Raw genomic sequence first — 16228 nt, forward strand, 5'->3', positions numbered from 1 at the left:
ATCTTCTTTTCTTTTTACTTGAACACCAAAAGGACTTTATAGGTGAGGTAGGGTTTTTCAAAGAATGGCTTAAGGTTTTGCAAGGGTCTCGACCGAACCTATGAACAGGTTGCCTACGTATCCCAGTGTAGGAATCAGATCATGCGTAGTTCAGGGCGAATGCCCCTAGTATATTGGGATTTGAAGGAAAATTTTATTTAGGCTCAAAAGGGTTTGCAAAAGGTTATAAATTTTTTGATTTTTGGTTATGAATTTGGGATTTATTCGGCCAAAGGACGGCCTTCTGATGTTCAAGCATAGAACCTCTTGAGTTGATCAAGATTTGTTGGTTCTGGCAATATTTCTCCATTTAAATTACGGAGCTTGACGGCTTTTCCGGGTAAGATTTGGTCCACAATGTATGGTCCTGACCAATTTGGTTTGAACTTGCCCCTTGGGTCAAACATTGGTGCTCGATTCTCTTTTAGAACAAGATTGCCTTCTTCTAAATCTCTGACCTTAACCTTTTTATTAAAAGCACGGGCTATTCTGCGCTGATAACCTTGCACATGGTAAAGCGCCTTTAATCTCTTCTCGTCTAGCATGTTCAACTCTTTATACCTGGCATCTGCCCATTCATTTTCTGGTAACTTGACTTCAGTCAATACTCGGAGCGAAGGTACACGGATCTCAACAGGTAGCACTGCTTCCATCCCGTAAACAAGAGAGTAAGGGGTTGCCCCAGTTGAAGCCCTAATTGATGTTCTGTAAGCCCACAAGGCGTATGGTAACTTATTCGACCAATCTTTATAAGTTTCTGACATTTTGCTAATGATAGTCTTGACATTTTTGTTTGCAGCTTCTACCGCTCCATTTGTCTGCGGACGATAAGGCGAGGATTTATGATGCTTAATCTTGAATTCTTCGCAAAGAGAGATTACTTCCTTCTTGAAATGAGATCCATTATCTGAGATAAGTTCATGGGGAATTCCATATCTGCAAATTATGTTGGTGCGTATGAATTTAGCAACTGATGAGGATGTAAGCTTTGCATAAGAAGCGGCCTCAACCCACTTGGTGAAGTAATCAATAGCAACGAGTATGTACTCGTGACCATTAGACGACTTGGGAGAAATCTTGCCAATGATGTCAATTCCCCATACCGAAAACGGCCAAGGAGAGGTAAGAGAATGCAATTCGGTGGGTGGTACATGGATGAGATTCGCATGTATCTGACATTTATAGCATCTCTTCACAAATGTGTGACAATCTGCTTCTAATGTCGGCCAATAATACCCCAGACGTAGGATCTTCCTTGCCAACATCTTCCCATTCATATGAGGCCCACACACCCCTTCATGAATATCTGCCAGAATTTCTTCTGCCTGATCTTCAGTGACACATAAGAGTTGAATTCCATCGAAAGACCGTCGATACAACTCTCCTCCACAAATGACGAAATTAGCTGCCAATCTCTGCAAAGTCCTTATTTCTTTACTCGACGCCTCATTGGGATGCCCCTGGCCTGAGATGTAGTTCTTTATGTCTGTATACCATGGCTTTCCATCGGGACATCTTGCAGCTATTTCTATAGCATCAACATATGCAGGAGCCCATTGCTCTTGAACCGTGATGGGCCTCATCTTCATATTGTGAGGTATGTCAATCATGGAAGCTAACGTTGCTAAGGCATCGGCGAATCTATTCTTCAACCTTGGCAAATAACTGAAAGTGACGCGTTGAAATTGCTTAGCGAGAATATCCAAGTATTCATGATATGGCAATAGCTTTTCTTCTTTGGTTCTCCACTCTCCTTGAGTTTGGCAAATGATTAGCTTCGAATCTCCATATACGTCAAGATTCTCTATGCCTAAGGCCAATGCAGCCTCAAGCCCAACAATGCATGCTTCATATTCTGCCATATTGTTGGTGCAATTGAATTGTAACTTAACGGCAACGGGGACATGCTCATTTCGAGGCGACACAAGCAATGCCCCTACTCCTTGTCCTGTTTGGTTTGCTGCTCCATCAAAATAGAGGGTCCAACCAGTTTCTGGATACTCATCTTCAACCATCATGATCTCTTCATCTGGGAACATCGGCTTGAAATGCTGACTTTCTTCTCGGGGTGCTTCCGCCAATTGTTCAGCAATGGCTCGGCCCTTTACTGATTTTTGGGTTACATGAGTGATGTCAAATTCAGACAACAATAATAACCATCTGGCAGTCCTGCCTGTCAGGGCTGGTTTTTCAAAGAGATACTTCAGAGGATCCATCCTCGACAAAAGCAGGACCTTATGTGATAAAAGGTAATGCCTGAGTCGCTGAGTGGCCCAAACCAAGGCTAAGCAGGTTTTTTCTAGGACAGTATACTTTTGTTCATACTCCAACATCTTCTTGCTAAGATAATACACAGCCTTTTCATGCTTGGTTTCTGGATCTTGTTGTGCTAACATACAACCCATTGTGGTTTCTGTTACTGACAAGTAAAGCAGCAATGGATGCCCCGGTATCACTGGTGCTACTATCGGTGGCTCAGACAAACTTTGCTTTATCTTTTCAAAGGCCTGCTGACATTCCTCTGTCCATTCTTTGGAAGAGTTCTTCTTTAAGAGCTTAAAGATAGGTTCACAAGTTGATGTCAGATGAGCGATGAATCGCCTTAGGAACTGTATCCTTCCTAGGAATCCCCGAATTTCCTTCTCGGTTCTAGGCGGTGGCATCTCCTGGATAGCCTTAATCTTCTGAGGATCTACCTCTATACCCCTTTGACTCACCATAAATCCAAGCAACTTACCGGAGGTAACCCCGAACACACACTTGCTAGGATTCAGGCGAAGCTGGTATTTGAGAATTCTTTCAAAGAACTTCTTAAGGTTCGGGATATGATCTTTCCTTTCCTTGGCTTTTACAATCATATCATCGACATAAACTTCGACTTCTCTATGTATCATGTCATGGAGCAAGGCTGTAGCTGCTCTTTGGTACGTCGCACCGGCATTCTTAAGACCAAATTGCATTACCCGATAGCAATATGTCCCCCATTGTGTAATGAACGAGGTCTTAGCCATGTCCTCGGGTGCCATCTTAATTTGATTGTAGCCCGAGAAACCATCCATAAAAGATAGTAATTCATGCCCGGCCGTATTGTCCACCAAGATATCGATATGTGGTAGAGGGAAATCATCTTTTGGACTTGCCTTGTTCAAATCCCTGAAATCTACACACATTCTCACCTTTCCATCTTTCTTCGGTACAGGTACTATATTTGCGAGCCATTCTGGATATTCCACCACTTGCAGAAATCCAGCATTCAACTGCTTAGTAACCTCTTCTTCTACTTTCAGGACCCACTCAGGCTTCATTCTCCTTAGCTTCTGCTTTTTAGGTTTAATCCCAGGCAATAAAGGTAGCTTGTGCTGAACAATGTCTTCGCTCAACCCGGGCATATCTTTGTAGGACCAGGCAAAAACTTCTTTATATTCCTTAAGTAGGTTTATTAATTCATCGCGCTCTTCAGAGGATAGAGTATTTCCAATTCGTATTTCCTGTATTAAATCTTCTGTTCCGATGTTTATAATTTCGATTTCATCTTTAAGAGGCTGGGCTCGGCGCTCCTCCTCTTGTTTGAGCATATGCTGCAATTCAAGGGGAGTTTCGTCGATCCCCCCTTCCTCATCTGAGGAGGGAGTGTTATCATTATTATTAAAGTCAGAAGCAAACACAGAGACATACTGAGAATCAGATTTCATTGAATTGAAAGAAGTTACATCATTATCATTGGACTCATCCTGAACAGGTTCAGGATTCACATAGTAAATAAACTCAGAAAATGACTCGCCTGGACTAGGCACTGACACTGATTCACTCGACTTGACTAGACTTGACTTAGCAATAAAATAAGATGGAAAAACATCAGAACTCCAGTTTGAAAGATTTTCTGTTGCAGGTGCAATCTGACTCTGAGGTTCAGTAAAGGTATCATTACTCTGAATAACTGCCACTAGCATATCTTCACAATCTGTCTCTTCTTGTTCTTCAAAATTGTAATCAACATCAGGCACATTTTCTTCAAACAAAGATTCCAGCACATCTGGCTCAAGGTAGACTAACCAGTCCTCAACAGTTTTCTCAACATAATATATCGGCGGTTCTGTTTCTGGGAGAGCAAGGCCACTGAATATTTCAAAACCGGGTATCATGATCCCTGTCACTGAGTCATACCATGGTTCAGAAAACCCATAGTATGGAAACGTCTCACCTTCTTTGATAAAATGACCATTCATTGATAAGGGATATGGAGCCATTAGGAGTACCCTTCCGGTGCGGCGGATTTCTTCCTTCAATTTCAACAATTTTTCCATGGCTTCCTCCTCCTCTTCAGTAGGTACATATCCAAGACCGAAAATTCCATGGTTTGCTTTGATTGGGCGCCAGTGAGATGCCTTGCTTGGATCACGGCCCAAATTCATACCAGGGAAGTAGTTCATTTTTCTCATCATCTTGGCCACCACAGAACTGATGGCGAACGGCAAACACAACTCCTCCCGAGAGGCATCCTTGTAAGAGATAACAGCAACCTCGAATGCGAAACCATTCAAGTTGTAGTCATCTGCTTTTGCAACTGGAAGGATTAAAGTTTCTCCTGTTATTTGCCCTATTTCTGGCTCTTCATCACCTCTGACAGTGAACAACTTCCCATCTTTAATGAACTTCAATTTTTGGTGAAGGGTTGAAGCGACAGCACCTTCCTTATGTAACCAGGGACGTCCTAGAAGCATATTGAACGAGGCTTTGATATCAATAACTTGAAACTCAACCTCAAATTCTTGACCGCCCATAACGATCTTGGTGGTGAGGACTCCGACCACATTTCTTCGGGTATTGTCATATGCGAGGATACCAAGGGTTGATTCGGCAAAATCAGTGGGACCGAAACCCAAGGTAATGGCAGTTCTTAATGGACACACATTCAACGCGGATCCGTTATCTACCAACACAGATGGTACTTTCTTGCCTCCACAAACAATAGTGACATGAAGAGCTCTAGCATGATTCCGACCTTGAGGAGGCAGCTCTTGATCTGAGAAACTAATGGCCCTGGTGGCCTGGGTTAGAGCAACAACTTCAGCCAGTTGCTCCGGAGATATCTCTGAGGATACCTGTGTTGTATTCAATTCTTTTAACACAGCCTCTCTGTGTTTCTTTGATGCTATCAATAATCCCCATACAGATATAACAGCCTGAGTTTTCTTTAACTGCTGCACAACTTCATCATCTGGATCTTTCACATATTGCGGCTCCTCTCCTCGAGCCAATGCCCCTGGATTTTCGACTCTCAATTCAACAGGTTTGAAAATTCTTCCGCCCCTTGTCACATGTCTGACTTCATCCAATTCAGGCTCATCATAAGTGATAATTTGAGGGACTTGTGGCTCATAGGTGATTACCAAGGGAGGTACAGACTCTCTTAGGTGTGATTCATCACAGAATATGATTTGGGGTTCAGAGATGGGTTCTAAGGCACATATGAGGGTAAGAGGGTCAAACTCAGGATCTCCTATGGTTATGGCATTAACGGCAGCAGGAGGATTTGCATGACCAGGTAATGGGTTTTGGGTGACATTGGGTCTTGGCTGGAATGCAATGACTTTCTCATCAATGAGTTTCTGGATTCTAAATTTCAAGGCAATGCAGTTGTCAGTAAGATGACCAGGACCTCTGTGGTACTCACAGTGTAGGTCAGCTCGCCAACTTGCAGGTAGAGGATTGGGGGGAGGCCGGATGGCAGGTAAGGTTATGCGACCTGAAGCAAGACACTGCTTAAGCACCTCTGAAGATGGAATGGGAAGAGGGGTAAATTCTACCCGGGTTTGTTGCCGAGGTGCGGTTGCGGTTTGAGCATAGTCCATTACTAAAGGTTCTTGGGACCTAGAGGATTGAGCATTGGAACGGGAAATACTATTGACTTGGGCTGGAGGGGACTTTTTGAAATCTCTGGGGTTTGGGTTGCTACGGTTGAATACACCTTGAGCCATAGCCTCCTCTATCTGGGTGCCAGCCACGATGAAGTGTTTGAAGTCTGGATAGTATTGCAAAGACATGTGATACTGGAGCTGGGGGGAAATATTTTTCATGATTATCTGGACTTGTTCTTCCTCAGACGGGCGCTCCATCATCTGAGCTGCTATTCTCCTCCATCTTTTCACAAAAATCAAAAAGGATTCCCTCAAGTCTTGCTTTGTTCTCTCTAAATCCTTTCTGGTGATTTCTGTCCCATCATCATATTTGAATTGCCTGATGAACTGCTCGCCGATATCCTTCCATGTCCTGTAACGAGTCTTGTCCAAGACCATGAACCATCTCCTCGCAACCTTGGTTAGGGAAACTGGGAACAATTGAGCCATTTGCTCAGAAGATAACCCTTGAGGCTGACACATGATGGTGAACATTTGCAAATGTGTGATTGGACAACCCACACCATCATATTTGTCGAAATCGGGCATTTGAAAATTGGCAGGAAGGCGAATTTCGGGAAATAAAGTAAGATCACTGGGATTGAAACCACCCTGGTCTTGAAACTGAATGTCTTGAACTTTCCTGGTAAGAGTCTCTAATTTCTCCATAACAGACTTATCAACCATGGACTGAGAAGGCCTACTGTGATTCTCGCTGTACTGCTCTTTTTCTAAGTCTTCTTCGACTTTATCAGGGATATTGATGAACACTGTTTGGGCAGGTGCTACTGGAGTAGCTGCTTGGCGCATAGGCCCTTTATCCTTGGACAACGACGGTTCCAACTTTTCAGAAAGCTGAGCCTTGATAACTCGGTTTTCTTCTTTGAGTTCTTGAAGCTGTTGGAGAATCAAAGTAAGAGTATCGGTAATAGCAGCGGGTGGAAGACCATCTTGGTTGTCTGCCATTGGTGAGGATGAGGACGGGAAAGAAGGAGATGCTGGGGTTCTTAGAGAAGGTGGCGGAGAAACAGATTTCCTCTCTAACCGCGAAGAGACCCGAACCCAAGGAGTATTAGGGTTAGCTATGATGTTTATTGCCCTGTAATATCCGAAAGACATATTTTAAAATCAGAGAGAAGAATAGACGATGATGCACACATAGACAAAGATAATGAAAGAGAAGGATGGACTTTATTGATCAATCATTAAAATTTGAGTACATGGTTCAATCTTTCAAAGATAAACATGGAACTAAGCATTCTTTTTAGACTTCTTCTTCGGACGACAATCTTCCTCAACTGACTCCTTTAAAGGTTTGATGATTCTTGCATCCCAAGCAGATGAAACAGCTTTGACAATCTTGGGCTTGAGACCCTCAGGCGGATAGAAATGATGAAGGGGAGGCACAATGGATTGCTCCCTTCCATACTGACGCTGAATCCTGGCAGGAACATAAAAGGATGTCTTTTTGAAACCAAGAAGGCGAACGTAGTTAGCTTCTCCGGTGTTGAAGACAGCTTCTTGGATTCCGGGAATTTGCCAATAAATCTGATCTTCTTGGCGAGAATTTAACCATTCAACCCAATCGCTTTTATGATCGAAAGAAACATCATGACGCCATTCACTGAAGGTGTATAACGTATGATCAAAATGGACAGGAGCTGCAATTTTTAGCTTGTGGCATAACCACACTTGAAGTAATGCAGGACATCCTGAGAAAGACCCAACGAAAGAGCGAATATAAGAGCTTGGACCTGAACTGGCACGAAGGTGAGCCATATCATCCAATCCATTGAAAGTTTCTGCAAGCATAGTAGGAATTGGATTGGCGCCACGATCCATTTGATCAACGAGGTCCAGAAGAACAGCTGACGCAAAGCGAGAAGGCTGGACAGTGAGGAACCTAGCAAAGGAGCAGAATCTCAAAGCGCGCCGTCGAGCTTTTTGAATATCAACAGCACCAATGTATCCAACAGGAGGGTAAATGTCAATCAGTCGCTGCATGGACACTTCTTGGCCTTTCATGAAAGAGTTCATGGATTCATCTGAATTATCCATCAAGCAAAGGAACAAAGGACGATAATCTGGAACACAGGATGGCTTCACTAGAGGGCCATCCACAGGATATTCCAATAAGGCACACCATTCTTCAAAGGTGGGACACATTTCTTGGTTGCCAAAACGGAAGACATGATGATCGGGATCCCAACACTCTGATGCGGCATAGAGTAATCCCCAATCGAGCTTGATGGTTGCCACGTAGCCGAAGAGATTTTTCTCTTGTTCACTTATGGCGTAGATATGGGATTCTCTTAATGTACCACGGATCCAATCAAGAATTGTACGAGTAGACATAGTGCCCGTAAGCCAAGAGAAGGGATATAAGAATGATCAGGATTACATGAACACGAGATTGGGATAAGTTCCTGCCAGTACAAGGAAAGTATGAATACATGATCGAATCACACGATAGAAGAATGAAAGGCATACGATCGAAAGATTAGATGAGATAGCATAAGATTGCTTTCAACGGATAGATCAAGAATGACTAATCCTATGAGATCTTTGGAAATGATAGGATTTATATCCTAACCCCTAAAGGAAATTTTTTTTTTTTTTTTAATCTCGCACATTTTAACAGTGTGACCTGAAGGCATCAACCCTAATCCTAATCAAGCGGAGTGGAGAGAGGATCTCGACTCATGACTTTGTTCGTGTACCTAGGACCGATCGTAGCCATTGGAAGATGGTCTACGGCCTAATCTAGACACAAATAGGCAGGATATCCTAAACTAGGCTCACACACGTGATGCACATGTGTTCGTATACTACATGCATGTGTGGGTTAATCTAGGGGTAAGGCCAAGAGTTCCCTTAGCGCGAATCCCTGTTCGATATACTGTACCAGTGTCCGGCGTATCAGTACGTGAACAAGAGATCCGTTTACGTACCATAATGGTACTAGGCTAAGGGTGGAATGCTTCTCTAGCACAGAGGCACCAGGTGATGAAATCCCAGTCAACCATGCTAGATAACACTCCGGGTTCCTAAAATAGGACGTGTGTGCACGTGAGATGCAGAGTTTAGATGCAAGTGATGTAAGTGTGTGCAATATGTTTGCGCAATCTATGATGCCTTCAGGTTTTGTTAGATTAAGTTTGAGTAAAGTGTGATGAGAAAATAAAACAAGACAAACTAATCTAACAAGTATAGAGTTTTTATGAGCCAATTAAATTAAATTCAAATGAATTATCTTTTGAAATTTTAATGAAGTTAGGTGGTCCCCAGCAGAGTCGCCAAACTGTGGTACCCGAATCCCGCGAGAGGGGTGGGGCGCGAGCCGCCGCGCTCTCTCTCTTGGTCTCCTGTATCCACGCGATTGGCGTGTGCATTTAATTATTGATTTGAATTCGTCTTTCATGTGAACTTGGGATCACTAAGGCAATCCGAATTCCACACGAAAGAGATTGACAGAGTCGCCACCTAGATGTGGGATCTAGGACCCGAAATTAACCAGAAATCTAGACTCGCTACCTGGTTACGAGAATGGAAGGTATGGGGAGTTATCCGCCACATGCACCATTCCTGCCCGATAATCGGTCTTCGATTCCAAAAGCTAACTCTTTTAAATTTATTTTAAATGGCTCATTCAACTCTATGTTAATGTGCGAGCTAAGTGACATGCATCCTATGATCTAATTTCAATGTGAATCCTAGATGTGTATCTTGATTTATTAATTTGTCTGGATTCATTCTAAGTGAAAGTTCTCCTAGAATTCTAATTTCATGGAAAGCCCTAAATGATTTGATTAAGCATTTACAAGAAAATTAATATTCAAAACACCACAATTTGTTGTGGTGCCGACTCGCGGGTGGTATGCCGTCAGACATCCAAGCTGCCTACGTACCCAAGCCTCACTGGGATCAGAGTCGACGTAGTTCGGTGCACCTAAGCTAAGTTACATATGCCTAACTCAACTAAGACACCGACCTAGACGGGATTGACTGTTTCAACAGTTTTAGGAGAAGTTATTTAATTCAAGTTGAGGATTTTATTATCTTAGGATTTCATCTAAGATGCTATATGATTCTCATCTAAATGCAAATGGTCCCTTAGACTAATGCAGGTTTGCCTTACATCCTAGTTTACTAGGCTTGTCCTAGGGAAAGATTGGGTGACTAGTGTAACTAGACCTATGGCACGGTTGCTATACATAGCAAGCGTCCGTGATGAGGCTGGACTCCTAACTCTAGGACTCTCTAAAACTTAGGACACGACACGACACCGGTGTTCCTAAATTGGGCTCTAAGGGTCCTTACGACGGAAACCGTGATCCAACGGTTCCGAAAGACACAAGACAAATCGATTTAAATTCTCGAGGTTAGTGAAAAAAAAGATGGAAGAGATGATGAAATAGTGTGAGGGAATGAGAAAGATAGAGAAAGGTGTGACTGAACTTGGGAGTGCCAAATTGCCTACGTACCCCGCGATGGGGATCAAGCCACACGTAGTTCCGCTGGGGAGGTTGCTTGGATTTTGGAAAACAGGATTGGTATTTGGATCAGGAATCGGGTTTGTATTTGAGCATTGGACTTGAGATTCAGAAACATTGATTTAGCAATGGGATTTTGGAATTGGGAATTTGCATCAAAGAATTGAGCATATAGGAATCATCAAGGGTTTGAATTTTGGGAATTCAAAATGGGCGGGCTTATGAGATTCGGTCAAATGGATTCAGACATGCGACTCAGATTGAGTTGGGATATGACTTGGTTAGGCAAAAGGGAGGAAGTTCTATTAGGTGTAAAAGGGCATTAGTAGAATAGGGGAATGACTCGGTTGTGACATGGAAGGCCGCAACTTGGTCGAATGCGACTCGGTTGCATTGGGATGGGTTGATTAAGGAATTGGATTGAGTCAACTAAGGGGAGAGTCCAATCGGTTAAAGAGGTTGAGCATACTCGACTAGAGAGTTGGGTCAACTCGACTTGGGAGGTTGGCTAGAGTTGACTCAGTTGAGCTGGGTTGGGATCCCACTTGGATGGATTGTATTGGGGCGATTTGACTTAAGCTGCAGGTGGCCTGGCTGGGTTAGATTTAATGTAACCAGATTTATGGATAAATGGTGTGCCTCAGTGAGTGGACAAAGGTATGGCTTGGGTTGATGTGACTCGGTTGAGTTGTGCTAGGGTCAGGTTAGGTGGGGTTAATGGTTGAGTTGGATTGGATTGGGTTAATGGTCAAGGTCAAGTGCGGGTTGACTTGGCTTAGACTGGATTGGAACTGGTTGAGCGTGGATTGGGGTGCGGCTTGAGGTTTGGGTGGTTGGAGTATCTTAGGAACCAATAGGGCAAAGTGGCTCTTAAGGGGAATGAATTAATTGGGCCGAATGGGCCCGATGGCCGGGTTAACTGGGTTGGCCGGGTCTATTGTAGGGGTGTATGAGGGTACTGTTGGGTGGATGAATGAAAGGCATGTGGTGTATGATGTGTGGCTATGGTTATAGGGTTTAAGGCTTATGGGTATGGGTTTAGGTGTGGTTAATGGTTAGGTTGGATTGGGTTAATGGTTAGGGTCAAGTGAGTCGGGTCTAAGTTAGGAGCAAACCCGAGACTAGCCATGGTCTAACTAGGAGGAAGCAGGGTACAAACCAGGGTGCGGACCAGGGTGCACCAGGGTGCGAACCAGCAGGGAACCAGGGTGCGAACCAGCAGGGGAACCAGGGTGCAACCAGCAGGGAACCTAGGTGCAACCAGCAGCGAACCTGGGTGCAACCAGGGTCTAACCAGAGTGCGAACCAGCAGGGAACCAGGGTGCGAACCAGCAGGGGAACCAGGGTGCAACCAGCAGGGAAACCAGGGTGCGAACCAGCAGGGGAACCATGGTGCAACCAGCAGGGAACCTGGGTGCAACCAGCAGCGAACCTGGGTGCAACCAGGGTCTAACCAGAGTGCGAACCACCAGGGAACCGGGGTGTGAACCAGTATCGAACCTGGGTGCAACCAGCAACGAACCTGGGTGCAACCAAGGTCTAACCAGAGTGCGAACCAGCAGGGAACCAGGGTGCGAACCAGTATCGAACCTGGGTGCAACCAGCAACGAACCTGGGTGCAACCAAGGTCTAACCAGAGTGCGAACCAGCAGGGAACCAGGGTGCGAACCAGTATCGAACCTGGGTGCAACCAGCAACGAACCTGGGTGCAACCAGGGTCTAACCAGAGGCTAACCAGGGGGAACCAGGGTGTGAACCATTAGGGAAAAATAAAAATGAAGATAAGATGGGTTAAGAGAAGAGGGAAACATGTATAACTTCAAAGTCTACCATCAAGAAGAATGAGTAAAGATTGATCCTAGATGCTTCCTAACATGGTTTTTCTTTTAAAGTAAAAGATATGCATGAAAACAGACCCTACATAGAATTGAAATAAATGCCTACCTCTTTGAAAACCCACTTTGTGTTTGATTTTTCTTTGATGTTAATTCCTTGAAGATGATTCCTTGCTTGATAATGACTGCTTTTGATATATATCACCCAACGTATCACCCGATCCGGCAAGGATGGCCGAACCCTTGAAGAGATGAGGGAGAGGGATGAATTTTCTAAGAGAGGGATTCTTTTTCTTCTTTTTCTTTGGATGGTGGGATGAGAGGGTATTTATAGGAGAATGGGATAGGAGGTTAGGTGAGGTTAGGTGAGGTTAGGTAAGGTTAGGTGAGGTTAGGTAAGGTTAGGTGAGGTTAGGTGAGGTTAGGTGAGGTTTGGGTGGTTAGGATGAGAGGAGAGGTTAGGTGAGGTTAGGTGAGGTTTGGATGGTTAGGATGAGAGGAGAGGTTAGGTGGTTTTGGATGGTGAGACCCAGGTCAAGATCTGTCATTGATCTAACGATTTACGGAAATCGGGTCTCGGAATGGAATCAGGGTCCGGGCTATGAAATGACCCTAGCTTATTTTGTCCCGATTGATGATCCGTAAAGTCAGATCAAGATATTAATGACCTAAAACATATAAATCAATGATAGAGGGGGTTCTCACATGGATTTAACACACTAAATTCACTAATCAGGGTATTTTTCAATTTTTCGGATCTAATCATCTCACCAGGTACATCTCTTTATCATTTTGTTTTTTTCAAAAAATTTGAGGATGGATCAATATATTAGGTTATTGTTGGTTAAAGTAAAGCAAAATGTGGGTGTCTACAGGTGTCCATTTTCTGAGTCCATTTGTGAATGGTCTCCTGTCCTCCTTGAGCCCATTTGTGAACGGTGCCTCATTTCCCGAGTCCATTTGTGAATGTTCTCGTGTTCTCCCTGAGCCCGTTTGTGAACGGTGACCATTTTCTGAGTCCATTTGTGAATGGTCTCCTCTCCTCCTTGAGCCCGTTTGTGAACGGTGCCTCATTTCCTGAGTCCATTTGTGAATGGTCTCGTCTTCTCCTTTATCCCGTTTCCAAACGGTGTCTCATTTTCCGAGTCCATTTGTGAATGGTCTCTTATCCTCTTTGAGCCCCTTTTGTAACCGGTGTCTCATTTTTCGAGTCCATTTGTGAATGGCCTCATATCCTCTTTGAGCCCGTTTGTAAACGGTGTCTCATTTTTCGAGTCCATTTGTGAATGACCTCATATCCTCTTTAAGCCCGTTTGTGAACGGTATCTCATTTTCTGACTCCATTTGTGAATGGTCTCATGTTCTCCTTCAGCCCGTTTGTGAACGGTGTCTCAATTCCCGAGTCCATTTGTGAATGGTCTCTTATCCTCTTTGAGCCCGTTTGTAAACGGTGTCTCATTTTTCGAGTACATTTGTGAATGACCTTATATCCTCTTTGAGCCCGTGTGTGAGCGGTGTCTCATTTTCCAATTCGATTTGTGAATGGTCACATGTCCTCCTTGAGCCCGTTTGTGAACGGTGCCTCATTTCCCGAGCGCATTTGTGAATGGTCTCGGGTTCTCCTTGACCCAATTTGTGAACTGTGTCTCATTTTCTGAGTCCATTTTTGAATGGTCTCGTGTTCTACTTGAGCTCGTTTGTGAACGGTGTCTCATTTTCTGAGTCAATTTATGAATGGTCTCATGTTCTCCTTGAGCCCGTTTCGGAACGGTTCCTCATTTCCCGAGTCCATTTGTGAATGTTATCGTATTCTCCTTCAGCCCGTTTGTGAACGGTGTCTCATTTTCTCAGTCCATTGGTGAATGCTCTCATGTTCTCCTTCAGCCCGTTTGTGAACGGTATCTTCTTTTCTGAGTCCATTTGTGAATGGTCTCATGTTCTCCTTGACCCCGTTTGTGAACGGAGTCTCATTTTCAGAGTCCATTTGTGAATGGTCTTATGTTCTCCTTGAGCCCGTGTGTGAACGGTGTCTAATTTTCTGAGTCCATTTCTGAATGGCCTCGTGTTCTCCTTTAGCTCGTTTGTGAACGGTGTCTCATTTTCTCAATCCATTTGTGAATAGTCTCATGTCCTCCTTGACCCCGTTTGTGAACGGTGCCTCATTTCCCGAGTTCATTTGTGAATGGTCTCGTGTTATCCTTTAGCCCGTTTCTGAACAATGTCTCATTTTCTTAGTCCATTTGTGAATGGCCTCATATCCTCCTTGAGCCCGTTTGTGAACGGTGTCTCATTTTTTGAGTCCATTTATGAATGGTCTCTTATTCTCTTTGAGCCCGTTTGTGAACGGTGTCTCAATTTTCGAATCCATTTGTGAATGGCCTCATATCCTCCTTGAGCCCGTTTGTCAACGGTGTCTAATTTTCCGACTCCATTTGTGAGTGGTCTCTTATTCTCCTTGAGCCCATTTGTGAACGGTGTCTCATTTTCGGAGTCCAGTTGTGAATGGTCTCTTATCCTTTTTGAGCTCGTTTGTGAACGGTATCTCATTTTGTTAGTCCATTTCTGAATGGTCTCATGTTCTCCTTGAGCCCGTTTATGAACGGTGTCTCATTTTCCGAGTCCATTTATGAATGGTCTCTTATCCTCTTTGAGCCCGTTTGTAAACACGGCGTCTCATTTTTCGAGTACATTTGTCAGTGGCCTCATATCCTCTTTGAGCCGATTGTGAACGGCATCTCATTTTCTAAGTCCATTTGCGAATGGCCTCATGTTATCCCTGAGTCCGTTTCTGAACAGTGTCCCATTTTCTCAATCCATTTGTGAATGGTCTCGTGTTCTCCTTGAACCTATTTGTGAACGGTGTCTCATTTTCTTAGTTCGTTTGTGAATGGTCTCATGTCCTCCTTGAGCCCGTTTGTGAACGGTGCCTCATTTCCCGAGTACATTTCTGAATGGTCTCGTGTTCTCCTTGAGCCCGTTTGTGAACGGCGTCTCATTTTCTTAGTCCATTTGTGAATGGTCTCGGGTTCTCCTTGAGCCCGTTTGTGAACGGTGTCTCATTTTCTGAGTCCAATTGTGAATGGTCTCATGTCCTCCTTGAGCCTGTTTGTAAATGGTGCCTCATTTTCTGAGTCCATTTGTGAATGATCTTTTATCCTCTTTGAGCCCGTTTGTAAACGGTGTCTCATTTTTCGAGTCCATTTGTAAATGGCCTCATATCCTCTTTGAGCCCGTTTGTGAACGGTATCTCATTTTCTGAGTCCATTTGTGAATGGTCTCATGTTCTCATTCAGCCCGTTTGTGAACAGTGTCTCAATTTCCGAGTCCATTTGTGATTTGTCTCTTATCCTCTTTGAGCACGTTTGTAAACGGTGTCTCATTTTTCGAGTCCAATTGTGAATGGCCTCATATCCTCTTTGACCCTGTTTGTGAACGTTATCTCATTTTCTGAGTCCATTTGTAAATGGTCACATGTTCTCCTTCAGCCCCTTTGTGAACGGTGTCTCAATTTCCGAGTTCATTTGTGAATGGTCTCTTATCCTCTTTGAGCCCGTTTGTGACTGGTGTCTCATTTTTTGAGATCATTAATGAATGGCCTCATATCCTCTTTAACCCCGTTTGTAAACGGTATCTCATTTTCTGAGTCCATTTGTGAATGGTCTCATGTTCTCCTTCAGCCCGTTTGTGAGCTGTGTCTTATTTGCCGAGTCCATTTATTAATGGTCTCTTATCCTATTTGAGCCCGTTTGTGACCGGTGTCTCATTTTCTGAGTCCATTTGTGAATGGTATTATGTTCTCCTTGAGCCCGTTTGTGAACGGTGTCTAATTTTCTGAGTCCATTTCTGAATGGCCTCGTGTTCTCCTTTAGCTCGTTTGTGAACGATGTCTCATTTTCTCAGTCCATTTGTGAATAGTCTCATGTCCTCCTTGACCCCGTTTGTGAATGGTGCCTCATTTCCCGAG

At 43.9% G+C, this 16228-nt stretch overlaps 1 protein-coding gene across 3 annotated transcripts; it reads right to left on the bottom strand.

Moving 5' to 3' along the window:
- Nucleotides 1–6188: 6188 nt before the first annotated feature.
- Nucleotides 6189–12707, bottom strand: LOC143877158 (uncharacterized). 3 transcript variants are annotated; one of them, XM_077379153.1, is made up of 4 exons: nt 12374–12707; nt 11907–12159; nt 7157–11839; nt 6189–7035 (listed from the first exon to the last, which is right to left on the bottom strand). In XM_077379153.1, exon 3 carries the CDS (start codon nt 8289–8291, stop codon nt 7188–7190), a length of 1104 nt encoding a protein of 367 aa, XP_077235268.1. In that variant the 5' UTR covers nt 8292–11839; nt 11907–12159; nt 12374–12707; the 3' UTR covers nt 6189–7035; nt 7157–7187. The 3 variants fall into 3 exon arrangements, with proteins under 3 accessions (XP_077235268.1, XP_077235185.1, XP_077235352.1); XM_077379070.1 differs by lacking the exon at nt 6189–7035 and having other exon boundaries at nt 7043–11839; XM_077379237.1 differs by lacking the exons at nt 6189–7035; nt 11907–12159 and having other exon boundaries at nt 7043–8362.
- Nucleotides 12708–16228: the final 3521 nt, after the last annotated feature.

The sequence above is a fragment of the Tasmannia lanceolata genome, unplaced genomic scaffold (genome assembly GCF_043159265.1).
Source record: "Tasmannia lanceolata isolate RefF3 unplaced genomic scaffold, GAP_Taslan_0.1 ptg000002l, whole genome shotgun sequence".
Taxonomy (NCBI): domain Eukaryota; kingdom Viridiplantae; phylum Streptophyta; class Magnoliopsida; order Canellales; family Winteraceae; genus Tasmannia; species Tasmannia lanceolata.